General features: G+C 41.9%; 1 protein-coding gene across 2 annotated transcripts in view; it reads left to right on the top strand.

Annotated features, from left to right (window-relative positions):
* The first annotated feature begins 1299 nt into the window (after window positions 1-1299).
* The window catches only part of ccdc6b (coiled-coil domain containing 6b), a 61091-nt gene continuing 36742 nt past the window's right edge, over window positions 1300-25648 (top strand). The window contains exon 1 of one of the 2 annotated variants that reach the window (XM_078565901.1): window positions 1300-1617. In XM_078565901.1, the coding sequence (XP_078422027.1) occupies window positions 1360-1617 (258 nt within the window). In that variant the 5' untranslated portion in view covers window positions 1300-1359. The remainder of the gene's footprint in view (window positions 1618-25648) is intronic. The other variant, XM_078565902.1, reaches the window with a different exon arrangement.

The raw sequence follows: 25648 nt of genomic DNA on the forward strand, positions 1-25648 counted from the left end.
GGTGAGTGTATTTCATTTGAATATCACCATTGGCTTTAATTTTGTGCCATCTGCATTACAGGATGGAACCACTGTGAACCACGCCTACTCATGGCCAGTTATCTGTTCAAGGATTTTTTTTCACCAATCTCGGTAACAGTCTTGTTTGCTGGTGTGTCGAAGTTAATTGGCGCTTCGTCCATATTTCCAATTTTGGCAATTCTTATCTTGAGGTCGGACAGTAACCAATGGAATTTGGTGATTTTGTCATTGAGTTTGGACGTCAGACATTATGAAATTTTCACTTTCTGGTGGAGTACTATTTCATGCCTCTTTAGGAATCTTGCGCATCGCCCAGTACTGGCCTTGAATGTCATCTTTCTTCACTTCGCTGAGGGATGCCATTGGATGGCTCTGCAGGTGAAATTACCATTTTGGTGATGTTCATTAACCCATTCTGTTACTTGCTTCTCCAGGTGAGGCCACTTGCTCGGTTTTCTTCTGTTGGTGCGTTTAACCTTCAGCATCTTTTCTAGTTTCTTAGATATCTTCCTCCAGTCTTTTCCTATTTTCTCATGCTTGCGGACCTCCATCAGCTTCCAGGTAAGCAATTCCACAAATTTAAAATCCTCAACCTTGTTTTCAAATCCTTCCATGGCCCCCCCTATCTCTGTAACCTCCTTTAGGCCTACAATCTTCTGAGATATCTGTGCTCCTCACGTTCTGGCCTCTTGAGCATTTCTGATTTTAATGGCTTCACCTTTGGCGTCTGCGCCTTGGCCCTAAACTCTGATATTCCCTCCTTAAATCTCTCTGCATCTCTACCCTGCCTTAGGTGCTCCTTAAAACCTAGCACTGTGCCCAAGCTTTTGGTCATCTGTCCTAAGATGGCCTCACATGAAGCAACTTACCTGAAGCCAGGTGGGGGGCAGCTAACCAGCCAATCACGCTGTAACTTCTCTGTCAGGCCCCGCCCTCTCTCTGATACCTCCTCCTCAGAGGTCACGCCCCTATTTCAGGCCCCACCCCTTCGCCATTGGCCCCGCCCCTCCAAGGCGAAACTCAGTTCTCTCACCAGCTCCGCCCCATTTAGTCCACGCCCCCACTCCAGGCACTAATAGGTTTTCTAGCCCCGCCCTCTCCAAGCACCACCCCTGTTCACGCTCCGCCCCCTCACCGCGATCCACCCTCTCCCCACGCTCCGCCTTCCCTCTAGGCCCCGCCCCTTCCCCGGACCCCGCCTCCTCCCCACGCTTCGGCCCCTCTCCCTCCTCCCCACGCTTCGGCCCCTCTCCCTCCCCCTACAGGCCCCGCCCCTTCTCGGGCCGCGCCCCCTAACCCCCCCCCAGCCGGGGCTCCCGCAGCAAGCGGGGCTCCAACATGGCGGACAGCGCCAGCGAGAGCGATACGGATGCGGCGGGCAGCTCCTCGGCGTTGCCGCCCTCCAACTCCTCGGCCGCCTCCTCTTCCAAGGCTGGCATCGTGATCTCGGCCTCCAAGCTGGAGGAGCTGAGCAACCGGCTGGCCTCGCTGCAGCAGGAGAACAAGGTGCTGAAGATCGAGCTGGAGACCTACAAGCTCAAGTGCAAGGCACTGCAGGAGGAGAACCGCGACCTGCGCAAGGCCAGCGTCACCATCGTAAGTGAGGCCGAGGCCCCGGCCCCTTCCCCTTCCCCTCGGGCAGGCCCAACAGCCGCCCTCTCCTCCTCCCTCTCGCCAGGGCCTAGTCCGGAGCCCGGCCTGTGGAATGGAGCCAGGTGAGGGCTGGGCCACAAACCGGGCCCGGGAGACTGGTAAACTGGGGTTGGCCAGGGCAGGGTGGCAGTGCCTGGACCCCCCAGGCCGCTCTACTGTCCGGGGAGGAGGCGGCTGAGGGACAGACTCTACAGCTCTGGGGAATCTGCCCTGTGTCTTACTAAAGTCAGTGGAGGTGCCTTTTATTTTTAAAGCAAATTCCCCATTTTCTCTTATTGGTGATCTATTAATTTAATGGATGATCCTGCATTTATCCATTATACAGGAAACAAAAACAGCAACAGGTGCTTTGCGGATGACGTGTATTTTTTTTTGCCATGTATAAGTCCTGTTTTTGAGACTGCGGAGCATTTAATGAAATGCTATCTCTGATTTGCCCCCAAGTGCTCCTGACATGCCATCTCAAAGAATAGGAATGTGTCGCAGCTGACATACGTTGCAGTAAACTGTGGCTGCCACTGGCAAATCTCTTTCTTTAATAAAGAGACTTGCGCTGGCAGTGGCTGGGGAGCTCTTTCAAAATAAATAGCATCTAAGAATCTGTAATGGGGGCGCGGTGTGTCTGTTGACTTAATGTTCCTTTGTTCCAGTTCTGTAAAATTGTAACTGCTGCACTCAGAAAGCTGAAGGTATAATTCACCATTTGAAGCATCATGTTACATTTGTAGGAGCCTCCATTTTTGTTGTGGTCAAAATGTAGCTGCATATTTCTGCACACCTTCCTCTCAATCCTGTCTCATCTGCAGTGGGTTTCCGATCACATCTGCCACTCCTGATTTCAGGGGAGGTGAGATCCATTTGGACTAGAGATTTGATTGGCAGTCAAATGTTTAACTATTAAAGAGGCATTGGGAGTATTTGGAAATAAACTTTATTGATTCTTCAGTAGTATTTCAATATAAAAAGGTGACTGAGGTTTGCATACTTTTGTGAATTGTTTTCACTGCAGCATTTCAATATGCATGACACTGAGGTGTGTCACTGTTGTTTACAGGCTTCTAATTTGGTGTGTTGAATTTAATATAATGCAGAAAAGCTATGAGCTGTGCTGAGAAGTATTTTTCCTGTGTCAATACATCAAATGTCATGTTATCTAGTAGTTAGCAGTGTTGGTACGAATTGGGATTGTTTTCTGCTATATTTCATAGATGTGTACTGGAGGAATGCCCATTATTTTCTTTCATTGTAATTCTCTATTCAAAGGGGCAAATTGACAAACCTTTGTGCAGAAACATTTTGGTCTTTATTTGGGAATTTATACCACCAGAACAGGCCATTTAGCTCAACTGGTCCTTGCTGCTGTTCAAGCTTTACATGGGCCTACTTCTACTTCATCTAACTCTATCAGCATACCCTCCTAGGGATAGTGTTTCATCTGGCTTGTGCACTGAAGATTTTAAACAGCTCTTGGGCTGGACATTCATGAAAAGGCTGGGGCCTGGATCGGATGCAGGTGGACACACAGTTTGGCGCCACAGACCTCCGTGCGGTTCCCCACTCAAGCTTCCCTCTTTCAAAATGGCTTGCGATTGAATTGGCTGTCGACTGGCAAGCAGTAAGTTGCCAATTGAGGCCAATTAGTTGTAATTAAAGGGCCTGTTAAGGCCCTGTTCCTGCACCAACAAGGATTACCAGTTGACAATGTGGGCATCCCATGTTTTCCAGGCCAGCCTGGGAGGGTTCAGGGTAGGGGGCATGATGGATTATGCGAAGGACCTCCTGCCTTGGACCCAGAGTGGCCGCCGGGCCACAGCTGCGACTGCTGGCTGTTTTCTGGATCATGGCTGGGCAGCTGTGGCATTTAAAAAAAGATAATAAACTGACCGGGACTTGTCCCATGTTGTCTCCATCTTCTGATTGGCAACTCCCACCTTGGATGGTGAGGTGATGGATCTGAGTGCTGGAGGGCCTCCCATTGGCTCCCCAGTGTTGGGAGCCTGTCCATCCTCTATGATTGGACGATAAGCCCACTCCTTGGCCAGAGCATTGGATGTTGTGGGTGTGTGAGGTTGGGACTCAGAACCATGTCTGCTTCCCCATTGCAGATGTAAAAATTCAGTCCCCTGAGCCTCCACTCCAAAATGGAAGAGAACTTCATTAAATTTGCAACAAGCTCTAGTTTTGAATTGAAAAGCATGAGGAGCAGCCAGCAACAATATCTTTATTTTTGACTGCTACTTATGAGCATGACAGAGAAAGAAGCTGTTGGAAACTTGGATCGTTCATTGAGAACCCTGGAAATTCTTGCTTCCCTATAGTCACCAGCTGTTAGGAACTTTCTGCGAATAGCATTGCCAGACAATGGGCCATGTTTTAGAATATTGTCACAGAGATGCACATCATTACGTAACTTTGTGCCCTTCTCAGTCCTGCTCTATCTCCATTTAACACTCAGCTTTACAGGAAAATTGCAATTGCGATGGGATGGACAGAAATTTCATCTTGCCCAGTCCAACTGTTGTACTGGGAACTATGATTATTTTCATTGAAATTGAAAAGCCTGGGGTGGGATATCAGAATAATCTTGTTGTTCTAGAATAGAATGGCCATGTCTGACTTGCAATACTCCATATGCTGATGCAGCACCTTTTATTTGTCACTTAGGTGAAATTTGTTCTGCTGTAAAATTTGACTTGGGCTGTCCTTGGTAGGATTAGAAAAGATTGCTATCTCAGTAGAATTGGGCATCTACTTGATTCCATTATCCATCAGTGACGAATGAGCCCTCTTTCTAGCCGTGAAGCAACCAGTCTTCTTAGAATTCGGCAGGTTTGACAATCCAGAAGCCTAAGATTAAAAGCAAGGCATCTGTAGTTAAATTGTAAGCAGACAGTCATTGAGAGAGACTGCTAGTGAAGATAGAGAGTGGGTGGTAGGTGGGGAGGAGCAGGCATCAAGTTGAGGCAGAGCTGATAGTTACACTGTCTGCTCTGGCCATTTTAGTTTTGTGGTTGTGGAATTTTTTTGTCATATATTGTATTTACAGAGAAACATGGGAAAAAAATTATACTTCAAGTTTCCTTGCGTCTGAGTTTTAGTCGAGTAACTGTGTGCCCCCCAGATTCTAAAAGATTTGGGCAAGGTTGATTTTGAGAATGGTAGATCGTACGTAAATTAATGTTCAAGTGTAATTTTGGTTGGTATAAAGGTCGCTCTGTTTATAGAATGAGAAAATAAGGAATGTACGGTTTCCATTATTTAATGTGTTCAGGTATTTATACTTGTTAAATGTCAATGTTCACTTGGCGTGGAAAGCAGGGTGGAATACTCCTACATGTAGAAACACAGAATCACTCATTGCCTGTGGGTGGTTTCCTAGGGTTGGGCAGTTGTATGTCATGGCTGTGTTTGCATTTAAGTCTGTCCAGATGCACAGGAGTAAGCCCTGTAATAGATGTTTTTTGAGAGCCTTGTCAAGAAGGGGGGTGGGTGGTGGGGCCTGTGCTCTGGGAACTCTGCTGACAGAATTGTCTTAAAGTCATTTCAGGGAAGAGTATTTTCTAATATGAAAAAGGAAGTATTTTGAACAAAACAAAAACTCCCTGTATTTCATTTCCCTTCCCTTAAAAATGTGGGCTCCAGGAAAATGCAAATATCTGCTTTCGAGGTTGACAGCGGTTAAAAGCCATCACACCTAAACCCCTCCACTTTTTAAGGAAAGTGGTCGAACATATGAATTGGAGGTAGGAGTAGGCCACTCGGCCCTTCGAGCCTGCTCCGCCATTTAATAAGATCGTGATTGATTGGAATGTAACCTCAACCCCACATTCCTGCCTACCCAAGATAACCTTTCACCCCCTTGTTAATCAAGAATCTATCTAGCTCTGCCTTAAGAATATCCAAAGACTCTGCTTCCACCGCCTTTTGAGGAAGAGAGTTCCAAAGACTCATGACCCTCAGAGAGAAAAAAAAAATCTTCATCTCTGTCTTAAATGAGCAACCACTTATTTTTAAACAGTGGCCCTTAGTTCTAGATTCTGCCACAAGAGGAAACATTCTCTCCACATCCACCCCATCAAGACCCCTCAGGATCTTAAAGTTTTCAGTTAAGTCTTACTCTTCTAAATTCCACTGGATACAAGCCTAACCTGTCCAGCCTTTCCTCAACCTGCCCGTTCCTGATATTAGTCTAGTAAACCTTCTCTGAACTGCTTCCAACGCATTTATACTTTTCTTTAAGTAAGGAGAACCCAGTACTGTGTGCAGTACTCAGATGTGGTCTCACCAATGCTCTGTACAACTGAAGCATAACCTCCCTACCTTTGTAATCAATTCCCCTCACAATAAATGATCACATTCTATTAGCTTTCCTAATCCCCTGCTGTACCTGCATACTAACCTTTTGTGATTCATGCACTAGGACACTCAGATCCTTCTGAATCCCCCTAGTAGCTGCCTTATTGTCTTGGCAGTTTTAATTGACTCTTGCAAGTTTTTGCATTAGATATTTTACAGTTCTGAGCAATTTTAGGGTAAAAGATTGAATTTATTTTAAGTGTCCAGTGCCGCTGTTTAGACTGGAGTTTGAGCTGAAATAAACAAGTAAATCGCTTATCTAATTACTTGTGCTTCTTCAATGAATCATTTTAGGAATCTTAAAGGACAGATACATCACAGCATAATGAACTTTCAACTCCAGAACTACACTCAAGTGAATAAAGAACTGTAAAAAGGAAACTCAATTACTGGGTTAATTTCAGTTGGTCGATAGGAACTGTCCTTTGCCAGGATAAGTAGCTGAGGTGTATCACTTTCCAGTCCTATATACTTACCAATATTACCAACTGTAATTGAAAATATCTTCTCAGAAACTTTGGTTGTTTAAAGAACTGTAGTGCCTACATACTCAGTAGTTTGTTCTGAAGCATGATGGCGCTTTGTTAAAAGAAACGTCATTTTTAACATAGACACTTCTCATATTCAGCATCGTGGACCACTTCTGTTGGCAAGCACTCACTTCCTATAATACAGGCCTATGCCTTTACCTGCCTAGTGTTTAGGTAATTTGTAATGACTCCAAGAATAAAACAGAAAATCTTTGTGGATTTTTACCTTTTGTAGTTATATCATATATCCTGATATGAATTTTGACTTTGTTTCATAGGCCATAAATAAATGATAAATAATAAATAGACTAATTGACAGAAACAAGGTTACATCAGTTTCAGGGTTAACTATTCCTCAAAGTTTGTTGTCTAGGTAAACTGGACTGGGTGAACAACCCTGAAATGTTAACAAGTTCCATGGCACTGTCTCTGACCTACCCGCTGCTCTGGAGGTTTCAAATAGATTACCCAATTTGGACAAAGGTGAAGAAATACTTGACAAAATTTGGGACAAAGAAAAAATAAATACTAAATTCATAAAGGCCATAGATACAAATAAAATCGACAAGCAGCTTGTATTTGAATTGAATGGTTTGGTGGCTCCTTTGATATATGGGCAAGCATAGAATGTACACTTTAGGGGCTTTGTATATTAAAAGAAGTTAGACCATTTTCTTTTAGAAACTTTCTTTTATTAATTCCATGTGCATTGTGACTGAAAAGTGAAAATTGTACACATCATGGAAATACTTTGTTTTATCATGGGATTACTCTCTGGAAAGAAACGCTTCATGGCACCTAACTTAATCCTTTGCCTACAGCTTTAGACTATTATCAATTTCACAGATTTCAGAAAGAAGGATCATGTATCGAAGTTCTTTGAGGTGATGGATGGTGGATGTGATGTACATGACCTTCTAGAAAGCCTTTGAAAAGCTGCCATCCAGGATACTGTTGGAGAATTAGAGGTTGGGTATTAAACTGCATTAAAAGCTGTTCTGGAAAGGCTTCTGTTTGCTGTGTCTCATTTATTAGAGTGTGAGCAAGTGGCAGATTTGCTATTATTATAATAGAAGGCACAAATTGAGGACTAATGCATGCTGTAAGGGGATAATGAGATGATGGAAATGGACAAAACAGTGGTGATTGAATTTTAAATTGAGGTAGTACATTTTGCTCATTAGAAAAAATTTCTTTGGAAGAACAGAGGGGAGGTTCATGTTCACAATGTTAAAAGAAGCGTTTCAAGTGGATAAGGCCATTCAGTCCCTTGAACCTATGTCTCCATTCGATCAGATCGTGGCTCATCTGTGTCTTAATTCCATCTACATGTCCTGGATTAATAATCCTTAATACTCTTGCCTTACATAAATTTATCAGTCTCATATTTGAAATTTTCATTCAGCCTAGCCTGACAGCTTCTGAGAGTTCCAGATTTCCATGACCCTATTGTTTGAAGAGATACTTCCCAAAGTCATCGCTGAACAGCCTAACTTTTAAAGTTGTACCTTCTTGTGCTGGGCTACCCTACTTGAGAAATAGTTTCTTTCCAACTTCCCTCTCAATTCATTTAATAATCTTAAAGTACTTCCCATTTGGACTAATGACCCACACACAGTTTACAAACCCCTGTTGTTCTCCACGCATAGACAAATATAATAAAGATACAAAAGATAAATGAGAGATCCTGCAGAGTGGAGCATAAGCACACCTTACAGTTTTATATTTAACCAGAAGCTTTAATATTTCAACCAAGAATGGCTGCTCACCACCTGAATGAAACTCCAAGGTAACTGGTCCGTGAAGACCAGAGACCCCAGGCATGTGGTGAAAAGTGAAAGCAGTCACTTCAGTTGGTGAAAAACATGAACACTAAAATGCTGGATTTGTATGAATTTGTACTGGTTGGTCATAATGTTGAATGTATATTTAAAAAAAAACGGGAATAGGTAGAAAATCAGGAAACAGAGTCCTCGTTTGTGCCTCTAGTTGGAAATAAGGATTGATCCGTCCCAGTCCTAGCCAAAATTCCTTAAAAAATGACAACTCTTTCTGTTCCCATTCGCTGTTACATATGGTGGAATGGTAAGCTGGTGAAAATTCTGCTTGTCCAGCAAGAATCACGCAGTTGCAAACTGAAATAGATTTGTTCGTAATTAGACATGCAGCTAAAATGGGACTGATGTCAAGAATGATTTTATCATCATATCAGTGTGTTGCTGTTCTAATTACTTTGCCAACATAATAGCTGTCGCCAATTATGAGGGAATCTACCTTGCTTAGCTGCAATATTGGTTTAATTTTGTTTGATACACAGCTATTGCATTTCAACTTTTCTGACCAAGTATCATGTAGCTTGGCATGATGCATCTTCTATCCTTTTCATGATGCACAATGTATGATAAGTCAGCTGTAGTGAAGCCAGCATATGGTGGTGAAGTGAGCTGCCCAATTAAACCCTAGTGAAAACAGAACAATGAAAATCAAGTTGTATGGTGTGATGCAAGCAGAGTTCCATCATGTATGAAAGTGCCTGAAATATGAAATATACTGCCTTTTGCATGAGATAATGTGAATTTAATAATTCCTAATTATCTCTGTGATGTACTTCTCTGGGCGTGGGGGAGAAAAAATAATAACTTGTTGGTATCACTCCCTAATGAGAAACTATTTTACTGGGGTTTGTCATTTTTCAAATGTTATTTCATGCAACTTTGTGTCTCATCACAGTAGGAATGGGTTCTGTTGTGGCCAGATGTCAATTAAATGGCTCTTAAGGCAGCCAAAAGACTGCTGCTCACACATTATCTGCTCAAGTGGTAGAAAGGCTTAATATTGTGATTGCTTTACTGCTGGGAAAAATCCCTTTGAGTTTCTAACATGCCGGCCTGGATTTCGAAGAATAAATAAGGATGTAATTTGGCCCAGGCCTGTGTAAAAGTTGCTTGCTGCACCACCAATACCAGTGCCAGTGGCTTAGAGGGGAACCCTGCGGTTCCTGCCATGTACCAGTTCATTAGCAATTCAGTTCACAAGATCTAAAGCTTCAAAATATTTTACATATTGTGTAAGTCAGGTAGTGCATTGCTAGTTGTTTTGCTATTTCTACTTTTGTGTATCTAGTTCCCTGGTAAACGAATTGAACTGTAATGTTCTGATAGTGATGTTCACCCTTTCCATTAGGGAGGAGTGTGATTGACAGCTCAGGTGGCCTTCAGTATATAACCTATGGTAAAAGAGTTATTGCTCTGTGGCAGGTAATCATGGCACTTCCAAGGTTGCAAATTTTTTGGAAACTGACTTTTAGCTGTGCATGCAAGTCTAGACTGTAATGTCGAGGTTGTACTTAGTATAAAGGCAGCTCAAATGTTGATCCATGAAACCAGCCCCAACACCCTACGTTCCTGTATCTCCTTTTGCAGTTCAGAAGTGTTAATACAGTGCTGTCTTTGCTTTCTTTCCTCACCCTCTAGTTTCATGTCCCTCAATGTATTTCAGTTGATGAGCACTTTAATGACGGCACATTGCGTTTGAGTCTCCAGATAGAACGAGTTTCTTCTCCCTATCTGTAAGGATTATATATACAATCAGTTTGTGCGTTTTCAACTCCATACCTGTTGAGTGTGGATACAGCACAAAGCTGAGTTCTCTGCAGTTGGTTTGATTTAGAAAATGCAAAGCTTCAGACTGTTGGTTTGGAGGGAGGGAAGGTAGCTACTCTTTTGTTATATTTAACCTGTGGGAACAGAGAAAAGTAGGTTTTACTTGACATCCAGCCCATTCTGTCCCTGATGTCGGAGCATTTGATATTAACACCGAATGACTAAAATCGAAGTGTGCTGTCCCCAACACTGACATTCCTCACCTTGCTAATGTAAAGAGTTATTGAAAATACCCTTGTTTAAAAAAAAGCAATGTCTGATTTGAAAAATTCTGGGGTTCAGAAAAATTGAAAATAGTCAAAATCAACATTTGCAGTACTTGGTAGAAATCAACAACTCTGTTACTAGAGCTTGTTCATAAAAGTTTCTGGTTAAATTGTAGAATGACAGTGAAATATATTTCAATATTCCGTTATCTTTGTGCAAGATGTACAGTGGCTGTCAAGGACTAGCACATGTATATCACTGGAGTAAAAAAATGTTTCCAAATGCTTCTAGAGGTGTGAAATACTTGCTATTTTCCATGTGAATAATAGTCAGAAATGTCACAGACTCATTTTGTAGATCATTGCTATAGTGTTGTAACTGTGTAACCTGTCCTGGAAGGTAAGTAAAAAATTGAACGATAATGTATGAGTTCAAGCTACAGGGCAGAGTTGATCAAGCGTATGTAACCATGTCATAAATCCAAAATTCAGGTTAAGTAGTTAGTCTGTCATTTAACATCCAAGATTTGTAAAGTCCTTGAAGTACACTTGAGCCCGTGTGCTGGTGAGAAGCTAGGTGATTTGAAATTTTATCTTCAAGTTGGTGGTATCTTGGCAACTAGCAACAAAACCCCTAACATCAGCAATTGAATTAAAATTCTAAATTAAGGCGCTGTTTCATCGTGTGACTTGAAATGCAGCATTTGTATTTTATCTTGTGTGTTTGGCATATTTGTAGAACAATATTGTTGTGCTTTGCTAAGATAAGCTTAAAGTGCTACACATGCAAAGGTTAGTGATAGTTGATGCTTGCTTGTAAAGTGCATTCAGGAGTGCGGAACTCTGCCAAATACTAAAATCCATCACACTTGTCATGAGTTAAACATTTTATCATTTTTTATTACCCACCTTTCCCTTTTATTAGTTACTTATGGCAAATCTTATCATGAGCTTTTTTAAGAGTAGTAGTTGGTTATTAAGTAAGAATTCCTGGTAGTTAAACCAGTGATTCTTTTAATTGCCGTTGAAATTTGCAGTTCTGTGAATCTTTTATTTTCTCCCCCACATGAATTCTATTGAATAATTGACTGCCTCCTTTTTAGGTGGAGGAGAAACAGTAAAATTGGATAGTCACACAGACAAGTACAAGTGTAAGTGAGGACCTTGGATTGCAGGTAGATATCGATGAAAAGGTGCAACGGGGACACACCAGACAGATGTCTCTGCATGTAGGTAGTTGGGTGAGAGAAAAGCCAAGCACGTATACACTATCCAGGGTTGCTCAAAGCTGGGAAAAGGGTGAGTGTTGTAGTGGATGAATCTTTTGAAGGCCAACCACCACTGCCGCAAGGCAACTACAAAAGCAAACAGTGTCAGGATGTATTGCTAGGATAACAAAATTTAAAACAAATCTAGCACTGCCTCTATATAAGCCCCTGAGTAGATCTCATCTAAATACTGTGGCCTGTGTATCCTTTTGTATGATGCATAATGTAGAGGCATTGGAAAAGGTTCACAGGAGGGCCATTAGACTTATGACATAGTATAAAATCCCTTGATTGAAATAGGTTTGGAGAGCAGGGTTTTTTACTCCAGGAGTGCCAATTTCTGGATTTGATTGAGGCCTTCAAAAACGGATTGACTTTAGTCCTTTGGATAACTACTGAAGCTAGCTAGGTCAGGGAAGACCAAGAGATATGAACATGAGCCATGTGAGCATAGAACTACGCTGGATATTATGAGGTACAAGTTACTGGCACGTGCATTGAGTGCAAATTCATTACAACCTTTCAGAAAGGAGTTGGAAATGGGCATCAGAGCTCCATGAAGAAGATAGATAGATATTTTGAGCTGTCTTTCCTAGTCACAGTGGTCACCTAGAATATAAGAAATATGAGCAGGAGAGTAGGCCCTTTGGTCCTTCAAGCCTGCTCTGCCATTCAGTAAGATTATGGCTGACCTGATTGTGGCCCGAACTCCACTTTTCTTCCCCCGCTCCCCAGTAGCCAATTTTAGTAGTTCAAAAATCTGTCTAACTCAGCCTTGAACATATTCCGTGATCCAGCCTTGACTGCTCTCTGGGGAAAAGAATTCCAAAGATTACAGACCCTCTTAGAGAAGAGGGTGTTTGCTGGCCTTCAGGTGTCAGGGATGTTTCCCAGAGTTGTTTTCCTAAATTGGCATGAGGTGTTTTTGTTTCTCTGCCTCTCCCAGGCATTTGCTTGGGGTGGCAGATGGGGCTGTTGTCGACAAATTGAATTGTGACAATATGGGATAGGCTTAATGGAGCAACCAGTATTTTCCTGCCCTACTCTGAAGGATGGACTTGAAACATAAACTCTTTCTCTCTCCAAAGACCTAATGAATTTTTCCAGCATTTTCTGTTTTTATTTCTGGTTTCCAGCATACGCAGTGTTTTGCTTTTATTTTCCTGACCTTTTTTGTGTTAATGTGAAGACTATTGTACTGAAACACTTCAAAGAATGAGAAGGCAATGTGGAAGTAATCAAGCACACTGTATTTTAAGTAAACTTGAGAAGTGACTGCTCCAGGAAAGAATTGAACTGAAAAGGTGCCAAAAATGCCAATCTCTAATTTAAAACTTTGCAGTACCATGACACCTTTAAAAACAAGATCAAGAAAGCTTTTGAGGCATGCAAGTTTAGGTAGAGGCACATTGGCACAGAATTGATGGATATATAATAGAGAAAATAATGAATATAGATAAAGTCCCAGGGCCTGAAGCTTCCCATACCAGGGTATTAGATCAATTTGGGTTCCACCAGGGTCACTCAGCTCCAGACCTCATATCAACCTTGGTCCAAACATGGATAAAAGAACTGAATTCCAGAGATGAGGTGAGTGACTGCCCTTGACATCCAGGCAGCATTTGACCTGAGTGTGGCATGAAGGAGCTCTAGCAAAATTGAAGAACAATGAAAATTGGGGAAAAGTATCTACTGGCTGGAGTCATACCTAGCACAAAAGAAGATGGTTGTGGTTGTTGGAGGCCAGTCATCTCAACCCCAGGATGTTGTTGCAGAAGTTCCTCAGGGTAGTGTCCTAAGCTCATGCATCTTTAGCTGTTTCATCAACAACCTTCCCTCCATCATATCAAAATTAGGAATGTTCGCTGATGATTGCACAGTGTTTAGTCAGATAATGAAGCAGTCTGTACCTGCATGCAGCAAGACCTGGGCAACGTTCAGACTTGGAATGTTAAATGACAAGTAATGTTCACATCTCTCAAATGCCAGGCAATAGCCACCTTCAACAAGAGGGAATTTAACCATCTCCCCATGGCATTCAATGGCATTGCCATCACTGATGCCCCACCATCAGCCTCCTGTCAGTTGCCTTTGACCAGAAACTGAACTGGACCAACTATATAAATACTGTGGCTACAAGAGCAGGTCAGGGGCTGGGAATTCTGCAGCAAGCAGCTCACCACCTGATTTCCCCAAAGCCTGTCCACCATCCACAGCCCAGAGTGTCATGCCAAAGGCACAAGTCAGAAGTGTGGAATACCCTCCACTTTCTGAATGAGTGCAGCTTGACACCATTCAGGACAAAGCAGCCTGTTTGATCCCATCCCCTGCCTTAACTATTCATTTCCTCCACCACCAATGCACAGTAGCAGCAGTGTGTACCATATACAAGATGCACCACATCAACTCACCAAGGCTGCTAGGACAATTCCTTTCAAGCCTGCGACCCCTGCCACCTAGAAGGACAAAGGCAACAGGTGCAAGGGGCGCACCACCACCTGCAAGCTACTCTCCAAGCCACACACCATCCTGACTTGGAACTATATTGCTGTTCCTTTATTGCCACTGGGTCAAAACCCTGGGATTCCTTCCCTGACAGCCCTATGGGTATACCTACACCAGATGAACTGCAGGGGTTTAAGTCAACTCACCAACACCTTCCCAAGTGCAGTTAAGGAGGGCAACAAATGCTAGCCTTGCCAGCAATGCTGATGTCCCATGAACGAAGAAAAAAAGGATCAGGAAATTGCAGGTGCATTTGTCGTAATTTCCAAAGTGCTCTGGATTCAGGAATTGTGCCTTTTTGGTTTTTGAAAAATTCAAATGCCACTCCATTGTTCAGGGAGAGAATTGAGAAAACTAGACTGGTCAGTTCAAGTGGTGAAGTTATTGGAATCGATCATCAAAGACAGAGTAACTGATCACTTTGACGAGCAATGATCTAATCAAAGAGAGTCAGCATAGAAGTGAAGGGCAGGTCATGCCTGACTAATCTAGTTAGATTATTTGAGGATTCACTAACATGGTGGATAGGGAAGCATCAATGAATGTTATCCATAATGGGTTTCCACATGAGATTAGCAAAATGAAATTGCATGGAATTGCAGGTAACCTTTTGCCCTAGGTTGTTTCCTGATTGGAAGATGGGAGACAGAGTAGGGGTAGAGGGAATCAGCTCTGATTGCAGGATGTGGCAAGTATTGTTCTCAAGGAATCTACTAGGGTCTCAGCTTTTCACCCTGTATTTTAATGACTTGGGTGAAGGATTAGAAAGTTCTATAAATTTGTGTATGACGGAAAGTTGGGAGTCATAGTCAGTTGTGTAGATCGGAACAAAGTTACAAAGGGGCAATACAGATTAAGTGAGTAGCCAAAACTCTGGTATTTGGAGTACAACATGGAGAAGTGAGGTCATCCACTTTGCATTGGAGACAAATTGGAATATTTTCTAATTGGCGAGAGATGAGTCCCTGGATGGAGCAAAACATTTTGGATGTCAGATATACAAATCGTGAGAATCTTGTACACAGGTACAAATCATATTGAGAAAGTCAATAATCCAATAGTCTTATCTCAGGGGTGGGGAACCTTTTACTTATCAAGGGCCATTCACACATAGATAAAATCAGTCGCGCACACAAAAACCAACTTAATTTAGGGTTTCTTTAAGAAAGAATACAGAAACGTTCAACTTAGCCACTGCTTTAATGCAATGTTGAGTTTGCTTTTCCTGAATGAACCTTATTGTTGTAGATTCTACGCTTTTACAATGACTGCCGTTTTGGTCTGCATTACTGCTGTTTCCAAAACCACCTGCCCATCACTGCCATGTTCGCCATGACACTCTGGGCTGTGACTGCCGCTGGTGGTGATCTTTAACTGGTGGAGTTTGGCTCACCACCACCTTTTCAAGGGCAATTAGAGATGAGTAATAAATGCTGTGTCGCCTGCATCCCATGAATGAATAATAAAAAGATGGCACAGTCTGAACTTGCCTCCCTTGCTAAACTCAGTTAGATTCTGGGACTAGATTTTGTTATGGGTGGTCCTCCGCTATGCCCTGGCGTCCACCTTTTCTCATGCTCCAGGGCGATTATGGTCCTGAGGCCAATCACCAAGGTGTTGCAGGAGAGTGGCAGCAAACAGATATGGACAGGGTCGTTTTGAAAGAGCACCAGCTGAAATGGTAAAAAAAATGAGCGCACTGTTTAAAGGGAATATCACAGGATGCTCCGGAGCCATCAGGTAATGTGTAGCCTTGAACTGTTTAAAAAAAAAACACACTCGATTAGGTAAACGGCTCAAGGATTCATAAGGTGTCATTGAGTTCTGGATTCCAAATTAGAACCAGAAACAGTGTTATTAGCAGAACAGGACAGAGGCATTCTCTTTGTCATATTAAATAAGAATAAAATATTAACCACAATACTTAATCGCTGCGAGGAAACTTCTAACCATCCATGGAGGTCACCTTATAGAGTCTTTGTTTCTGATGTGAGCAGATTTGCTTTAAGATTAACTGACTTAACTACAATAGTTACTTCCTTCTCCTCCTGAAAGAAATTTACTTCTCACAGATGTGTTACTCTGAGTTAACCATTAGTGCGCAGAGATATTCAAAAGCTTGATGTAGGCATTTTCAATAATACTGGGATAGCCCAGGGAGATGTAACAAACTGAAGCATATCCTGATGTGAGTGGAGATTTTAAATACCGTGTTTCTGTTAAGATTCCAACAATTCTCTGAGAATATTCAAAGCTGTACCCGACTATCCATCAGTGTGCTGGCACTCCCAGCTGATTTATGGTCAGTCTATCCGCTGCTGATTTCCCCACCCCAGACATTCTCTGAGTGTTAGAAAATGGCATTTGAAATATTAGAAAATGGGACAGGAAAAATTTGTTAAAGGAAACATCTGATGTGCAAAAATACCGAAATTATTGAGCGCCTGTTTAATTTTAAATTTGGTGCTATAATTTGGCAGCGTTGCAAGTGCAGCAAACTGAAATATATTTCCTCAGGCTCTGTCAATGACTTCAGGCATTTGAAGCAAGTTGGGAAACCAGTAAATGACAAAACAAATAAAGGCCAACTGTCGTGGTGTTTTATGTATTTATCTCAGTAACAGTCATAGAGCAGCGCCACTTCAAAGGCCGCAGGACAACACTGTGGGGAGAGCTCACTTTTTTTGCCATGCGTTTACCCTCCGCTGGGTGTCTCCATAAAGAGATTGTCTGAGCGAGATTGGAATTAGAAAAAAATATAGCAAAAGCATTGGCTTCTCAGCTGCGTATATCATGTTTCGCTTACAAGTAGCTCAGCAGTGAAGCACACATTTCTTGGATTGGTATTTTGGTTCCAGACGTATTTCAAAGTAATTACCAACACATGATTCCGTTATGCAGCATTTCTAAAAGACATCTAGAAGCAGCGAATGTTTTTTGGCCTAACCAGTTATTAAGAAATTTGCTTATGAATAGGCTTTGCTGAAAGAGGCAGCATTTGCATGAAATTGTTGGCAAGTGAGTTATTAATTCATGTAGACTCTGGTTCCTTTTTTCTATGACTATTTATTTAGGAATTGTTTTCTCTGATATATTTTTTGAAATCTCACTGCGGGACGGATGAATAAGTACAATGGGCTGCATCCATTCAAGGGGACTAAAATACAGTTAAACAGAACTTTGTCAGACCTCATCTGAGGTACTGTGGTCAGTTTTGGGCACTGAACCCAAGGAAGGATATATTGGCCTTGGAGAGGTCAGAGTACAGATTCACCAAAATGAGAGTTTAAAGGGTTCAATTGTAAGTATACTATTAGGCTTGGAAGACTTAATGTTTGGTCTAATTGAGATGTTTAAATTGATATGGGATTTACTAGGGTCGATACAGAGAAAATAGTTCTCTGGGAGTAAAATCAAGACACATGTTCCACACGGTAGTGGAAATCTTGTACTCTTTCCCAGCAATGTATGGATGCTCAGTGTCAGTTGAAGTTTTGTTAGGTAGGAGTGTCAAGGGATATGGATCAAGGGATGTGGAGAGCATTGTAAATGGAATTGAGGTAATGATTAGTCATGATCTAATAGAATCATGGAACAGGCTCAAGGGACTGATTAACCTCTCCTTTTTCCTTTGTTACAATTTGTAATGCACAATAAAATAGTTCATTGTTTAACTTAATTGGCCATTTTAAGCAGCTTATTGGTGCCTAGTTGCCTGCAGTGAATTTCCATGACAGCTAGGTGTTAAATAGGAGCAAACGACCAAGCTGGTGTTCTTTGTTTAATGACAGTATATTGTATCTTCTATGATGAACATTATTGCTTTCATTTTACATTAGTTCAACGTCATAACATAGTGTCTCCTAGTATTTTTTGAGTATGTGTAAACTCAGCATCTTATATTGATACAGTAACCAGCTAGCATTACCATACCTCAAACAATAAAAGCGCAGTTTTGGAACAGAGGTTGAGGTCACTGGTTGGGCTCAGTATATTTGTAATTATGTTCATTAAAGAGAGCTATTAAACTATCATACAACAGAAATGGTAAATGGCGCAACATTCTAATTGTGCTGCACCTGGAGGTGCTGCAGTGAGTAATGTTATGTATCCTAAGATTGTGAACATCAACCAGCTGAACTCTTTATTCTAATCTTTATTCTATTTGTTCCGATGAAGAGTCATACGGACTCGAAACGTTAACTCTGCCTTCCTCTTCACAGATGCTGTCAGACCTGCTGAGTTTTTCCAGCATTTTTTGTTTTTGTTTCAGATTTCCAGCATCCGCAGTGTTTTGCTTTTATCTTTATTCTATTCATTGATGTACAATGCTTGCTACGTACACAGTGCTATAGCAGTGCATTTCCTCAAGAACAGCAAATGTCTTGGTGCAGGTATGTCTTGGGTATAGACATAGAAACATGGGACTTAGGAGCAGGCCATTCAGCCCTTCGAGCCTGCTCTGCCATGCAATAAGATCATGGTTGATTGCATGGTTGTGATCGCAACTCCATTTTGCTGTTTGCCCCATAACCCCTGACTCCATTATCCATTAACAATATGTTTAACTCAGCCTTGGAATAAGTTCAATGACCAAGCCTCCACTGCTTTAGGGGGGCAAGAATTTCACAGACTAATGACTCCCAGAAAAAAAATTCTCCTCATCTCCATCTTAAAAGGGAGAACTCTTATTCTTAAACTGTCCCCTAGTTCTAGACTCCCCCACAAGTGGGAACATTCTCCTGATACCTACTCTGTCAAGTCCCCTCAGAATCATATATTTCAATAAGATCACCTCTCATTCTTCTAAAATTGTCAGCATGTAACTCGTATATCCCAGGGATCTACTGGTACTTCAAATTTTCACCATATTTATAAATGACTTCGATGAAGGAATAGACAGTCATAGATCTATAAGTTTTCTGTTCACACTATTAGGCGGCACAGTAAGTAATGTACATTGGAGCAGAAAGTTGCAAAGCAGCATTAATAGATTGTGGGCAAAACTAGCAGCTGGAGTTCAATGTGGAAAGGTGTAAGGTTATTCACTGTGGGCCCAAGAAAGAAAGATCAGATGATTTTCTAAATACAAAGCTGGGAACTGGATGAGCAGAAAGATTTAGGGGTTCACGTACAGAAATCTCTAAATGCTAGTGGATAGGTATGAAAAATATTAATAGTCCAATGGCATGTTGGCCTTTATCAAGAGGGTTGAAATACAAAGGGGTGGAAGTTATGTTGCAGCGGTGCAGAGCTCTAGTTAGACCCCTATCTGGCGTTCTGCATTCAGATCTGGACATTGTATCTCAGGAAATATATATTGGCTTTAGGAGGATTCAGGAATGATGCAGGGACTAGAAGAGTTCAATTATGAAGAGAGGTTGCCTAGACTATCTTGAATATAGAAGATCAAGATGTCGTCTAATTGAGGTATTTAAGATGAGCAAAGGAGTTAATTTTTCTCTCTCTACCCTATTTCCTCTGGTAGAATTTTAGAACAAGGGGATAAAATTTAAAAGCTTGATCATTCAGAAATGATGTCAAGAAGCACCTCTTCACACAAAGGGTAATAGAAATTGTGAACTCTACCCTAAAAAGGTGTTGAGCTTAGGGGTTAAGTGGAAATTTCAGTTTACTCTCAATCATCACTAAAATAATGGAAGGGGTCATCATCAGTGTTATCAAGCGGCACTTACTTAGCAATAACCTGCTCACTGCTCAGTTTGGGTTTTGCCAGGGCCACTCAGCTCCTGACCTCATTATTACAGCCTTGGTTCAAGGCATGGACAAAAGAGCTGAACTCCCGAGGTGAGGTGAGAGTGACTGCACTTGACATCAAGGCTGCATTTGACCGGTTAGACATTGCGGATTATGGATCTGAGGCAGGTAAATGGAGTCAGCTTCAGGTCAGCCATGATCCAGTTGAAAGGCAGAACAAGCTGAATGGACTAATCTTGTTCCTGAGGTTATTCTGTACCTGCCTTGGTACTCTTGGAAATCAGGTTCCTCCTTTTTATTGCAGAATATCATGGGTTTTGTTGTCGAGACCCACATGCTTCACACTCCTTCTTGTCTAATGGCAGTATTGCTGCCATTGGCTTAGCTCTCTTGTTAAATGGCTGTCCTGGCTGCTGGGCCATTTTACCTCCCACTGTTTGTTCCTTAGATGGCTCATTGTCTCACTGCCCACCTCCTTAGCAGTACTGCAGCCCTATTAGTTCTTCTCTCCATCCATACTAATCGGCCTTTCGGTCACCTTATATTAAATTAATTTTTATGAATCAAAGCTATTTCCTCGGGTGGAGATTTGCAGAGCAAGGGGGCATAACCTTAAAATGACCAATTAATTCATCATAAATTATAAGATGCGTGGCAGCAACTCTCTCAATTGTGACTTGGAACTGTATCACTGTTCCTTCACTCTCGCTGGGTCGAAATCATGGAATTCCTTTCTTAAAAGCACAGCCTAGACCAAGAAGACAGCTCACCGCTACCTTCTGAAATTCAATTAGGGATGGAAAGTCAAGTGATGCCCACACCCTGTGAATGAATAAAAAGGCGCTCTAGTCTTCCTTCACCCTGACATTCTCTAGTGACTGGATTATTTACCTTTCACCAACCCCATCCCTCTTCCCATTCCTTGGATGCTCCTCTCTTGGCCTTTTTCTGTATTTCATCAACAAATGAGCACAATATAGTTGGATTTGATTAAGAATTTAAACAAACAGCATGGATTTGTTAAGGGAAAATTGTGTTGAAGGAACTTAAGTTTTTTTTTTGATGAGTTTACAGAGCGGGTTAATGAGGGTAATGCGGTTGATGTGGTATACATGGACTTCCAAAAGGCATTTGATCAAGTCCCACATAACAAACCTGTCAGCAAAGTTAGAGCACGTGGAATAAAAAGGATAGTGGCAGCATGGATACAAAGTTGGCTAAGTGACAGGAAACAGAGTAGTGGTAGAGAGTGGTATTTTTTAGACTGAGGAAGATGTATATAGTGGGGTTCCATATGAGTAGGTGTTAGGACCCCTGCTTTTCTTGAATATATGTTAGTGACCTAGACTTGAGAGAAGAGGGCACAATTTCAAAATGTGCAGATGAAAAAAAACTTGGAAGAATTGTGAACTGTGAGGAAGATAGCGATAGACTTAAAGAGGATGTGAGTGGACTGGTGGAATAGACAGACAAATGACAGATGCAATTTAATACAGAGAAGTATGAAATGATTTATTTTGGTAGGAAGAACCAGAAGAGGCAATATAAAATAAAGGGTATAATTCTAAAGGGGCTGCAGGGGAGGTGGTGGCTTAGTGGTATTGTCACTAGATTGGTGATCCAGAGACCCAGGGCAATGCTCTCGAGACCTGGGCTCGAATCCCACCACGGCAGATGGTAGAATTTGAATTCAATTTTTAAAAATCTGGTGATGACCTTGATTTACAACCATTGTTGATTGTTGTAAAAACCCACCTGATGTGCTTACCTGGTCTGGCCTACATGTGGCTCCAAACCCACACCAATTTGGTTGACTCTTAAATGCCGTCAAGGGCATTGAGCTGGGCAATAAATGCTGGCCTAGCCAGCGATGCCCACATCCCAAGAACGAATAAATAAAAAAAAAGGAACAGACCTTGGGTGTTTATGTGCATAAGTCATTGAAGGTGGCAGGACAACTTGAGAAAGTGATTAAGGAGGTGTATGGGATCCTGAGCATTACTATAAATCAGGGCATGGAGTACAAAAGCAAGGAGGTCATGGTAAACCTGTATAAAACACTTGGGCTCATCTAGAACATTTTGCCCTGTTCTGGGCACCACACTTTATGTTGGATGTGAAAGCTTTAGAGAGGCTGCAGAAAAGATTCACGAGAATGGTTCCATCGAAGAGGGCCTTCAGTTATTTGGATAGATTGGCAGAAGAGAAGATTGAGAGGAGATTTGATAGAGGTGTTCAAAGTCATGACGGGTCTGGACAAAGTAGATAGAAATAGATTTCCCATTGGTGGAAGGATCAAGGATTGGAAGAGACCAATTTAAGAAGATTAGCAAAAAAAGCAATGGTGCCACGAAGAAAATCTTTTTTTATTGCTTGAAAAAAGAAATATGCTAAAGCCTTTTGCCTTGCACTCACCAGGACAAACGTGCGAATACCAAACTTCAAAGGGAGTAACACTGTATACTGCATGACAAAGTGGGTACTGATTGGTTTCTCATGCAGTATAAATTGTTGCTCCCTTTGAAATTTGGCATTTTCGCGTCTGTCCTGATGAGTGCAAGACAAAAAGTTTCAACAGCATATCTCTTTTTTCAGCAATACTCAAGTTCTAGACCTCCAAAATCTTTTATACGGAGTGAGTAGTTAGGACCTGGAATGCACTGTTTCAGAGTGTGGAGGAGACAGATTTAATCAAGGCATTTAGATAATTATCCAATTCTCTTTTGAAGAGAAAAATTGCAGGGTGATGGGGGAGTGGGATGAGATGAGTTGCTCTTGCAGAGACCTGGCAAGAACACAGTGGGCTGAATGGCCTTCTGTGCTGTAACCGTTCTATGATTGTATTCTAAGTATGAATTTACATTTTGTATGTTTGTAAGACAAAGAATGAAAGAAGTGAAAGTCAAGGGTACTTGATGAGAAATAAACAATATACAGTAAGATGAAACAATTCCCTCAAATGACTCTTCTTCCACCCCACCCCCCACTTCTCAGTCCCTGTCTTCACAGTCCTATCTTGTTCTTGATTCAATAGTTTTCTGCACTCATTGAGTTGAAGAATACACTTAATTTGAACTCCCCGTGCCCATCGCCACACGGAATCAACCAATAGGGTTTAATAATTGAGTGGCCTGTCTAGCAGGTGGAGTGGATGGGGATTAATGAATGAGCTGTAAATAATGATTTAATCTAACCCAGTCTGCAAAAACTCACTTTTCTTTACTGGAATATATTTGATTTGTTCTCTTTCCATTTCAGATTTAAACACTTCCCAATGCTGATGTCTGATTCTGTTTGTCTGTTTTTCTCTCCATTTTAAGCCCTTTTTCATCTGGCTGACAATTGTGTTTTCTCATTAAGTACCCTTGTCCTTCATTTCTCTTTCCTCTATAGTTCTCACATTTAAAGCTAACCATATTGCGATTGCTGCTGCACCAAATGTTTCTCTACTTTTAGTTGACCTACTTGTCTACTTCATTGCCTGAAATTTGGTGATGGAATGCTTCCTCCTTTGTGGAGTTGCAACATACTGACTAAGAAACAGCCTGCTCAAACCACCATTTTCCTTATCCCATCTGTTATATTTGTAGGTGTTAATTATTCAAAAAGACATAGCCTGTTTAGTTTGAAATTTAATCCTCAGATTCACTGTCCATTAATTAGTCTGCAGTATATTCAGAGTAACATGACCAATCTTTTCTATTCTGCTAAATCTGAAGAGGTACCTTTTGAACCACTTCTCTCTTTAGATTGCTCTGCTGCTATGATTACTGGAAACAATGCCACTATTCCTTCCCTCCAAATCATAACCCTCTTGAAAGTTTTATTCCCAGCTGTATTTCAGACTTGACCCTGCTGCAAAGATATTTCAGTTAGTTGTAATTTTCTATTATTATTTTCTATTATACTATTATTGTAGGTCTCCAATATTGTTTCATACGTTGCCCCATGTTTTTATTGCCTCCTTGCATCATGTGTTTTTAAAATTTCATCAGACTTTTAAACCTCTCTGAGCCTCTCTAACTCATTACCTACATATCAAATCTTGCTCTTCCAAGTCGCCTACTCTCCGCACTGGCATTTTCCCCAATTCCTGCCATATTCATGTTTGGCCTTTTTTTGCCACAGTTCTGCCTAACCTCGGGGCTGCTCCAAGTGAAGGCTTCCTGTCAAAACAGTTTACTCTTGCCCCTGAAGTCGTTCCGATGCCTCAGGAATCTGAAAGCACCCCGCCTATCACACACCTCTAGCTGCACATTTACTTACCAGTGCTGGCTGTTCCTGCTGGCACTAGTTGTAATCCAGAAATTGCTACTTCTTTTGAGGTCCTGTTTCCTAATCTGCCTCTTAATTCAAAATCTTTTTGCAAGGCCAGAAACTGTTCTTCTATATTGGTTCTTGTAGGCTGTGTTTTTCACTAACTTAAAGTACTTTGGGGCATTTTGCTCTGTTAAAGGTGCTATCTGTGGAGGTTTATTTGTATTGCCAGTTTAAACATTTGATTTCAAATTCAGAGGCCCTCTGCGCTCAATGGCCTGTAGATGGAGCCTGAGGATTAGGTTTTCTTCAAAAGAAGCAGATTGCATCTTAGCTATTGTTGGCCGAATTGGCCACACAGCATTAGGGGCAGAGTCTAGCTGGTTTCATTACATGTTGTGCTGTGGGAGCTCGTACTGTGACCCTGTATTCCACCCCCCCGCCCTCAATTGGCTTTTTTAGAAGCGGTACCAGTGTTTGAAATGGCTGTTTATCTTTATTGTATTGTTTTGGTCTCCTTTTGTACAACATAATTGCTAGAATCCAGTGGAAGGAGAAAGGAATTGTAGCTCGCTTGGAGCAATTCTTGTGAGTTTGAGCCCCTTGCTTTTGGTAGGACAGGATGAAAGAAAAATGGCAAAGCAATAGAATCGGATCAGATAACAGTGGAATTATGGACCTGCCTAGGTGAATATGGGGTCTAGGACCTGAACGAGCTACTCATTGGTGTTATAGTGAAAGAGCATGAGTCCAAACTAACCTTCATGGATTTCCACTTTTTTTCCCCCTCAGTCTCTGGTCCATGACTCTCTCACAGACCTTGAAATTACATGGTAGGATTTTAATTCGTTGGTAGTTTGTGCAATTATGACTTGAGATTTTTTAAAAATTCATTCATGGGATGTGGGCTTCGCTGGCTGGGCCAGCATTTATTGCCCATCCCTAGTTGCCCTTGAGAAGGTGGTGAGCTGCCTTCTTGAACCGCTGCAGCCCATGAGGTGTAGGTACACCCACAGTGCTGTTAAGGAGGGAGTTCCAGGATTTTGACCCAGCGACAGTAAATGAAAGGTGGTATATTTCCAAGTCAGGACACTGGCTTGGAGGAGAACTTCCATGTGGTGGTGTTCCCATCTATCTGCTGCCCTCATCCTTCTAGGTGGTATTGGTCGTGGCTTTGGAAGGTGCTGTCTAAGGAGCCTTGGCGAAATCCTGCAGTGCATCTTGTAGATGGTACAGATGCTGCTACTGTGCATCAGTGGTGGAGGGAGTGAATGTTTGTGGATGTGCCAATCAAGCGGACTGCTTTGTCCTGGGCAGTGTCCAGCTTCTTGAGTGTTGTAGGAGCTGCACTCATCCAGGCAAGTGGTGAGTATTCCATTACGTTCCTGACTTGTGCCTTGTAGATGGTGGACAGGCTTTGGGGAGTCAGGAGGTGAGTTACTCGTCGCATGATTCCTAGCCTCTGACCTGCT

This window comes from Cetorhinus maximus, chromosome 20 (assembly GCF_964194155.1).
Source record: "Cetorhinus maximus chromosome 20, sCetMax3.hap1.1, whole genome shotgun sequence".
In the NCBI taxonomy this organism is placed as follows: Eukaryota; Metazoa; Chordata; class Chondrichthyes; order Lamniformes; family Cetorhinidae; genus Cetorhinus; species Cetorhinus maximus.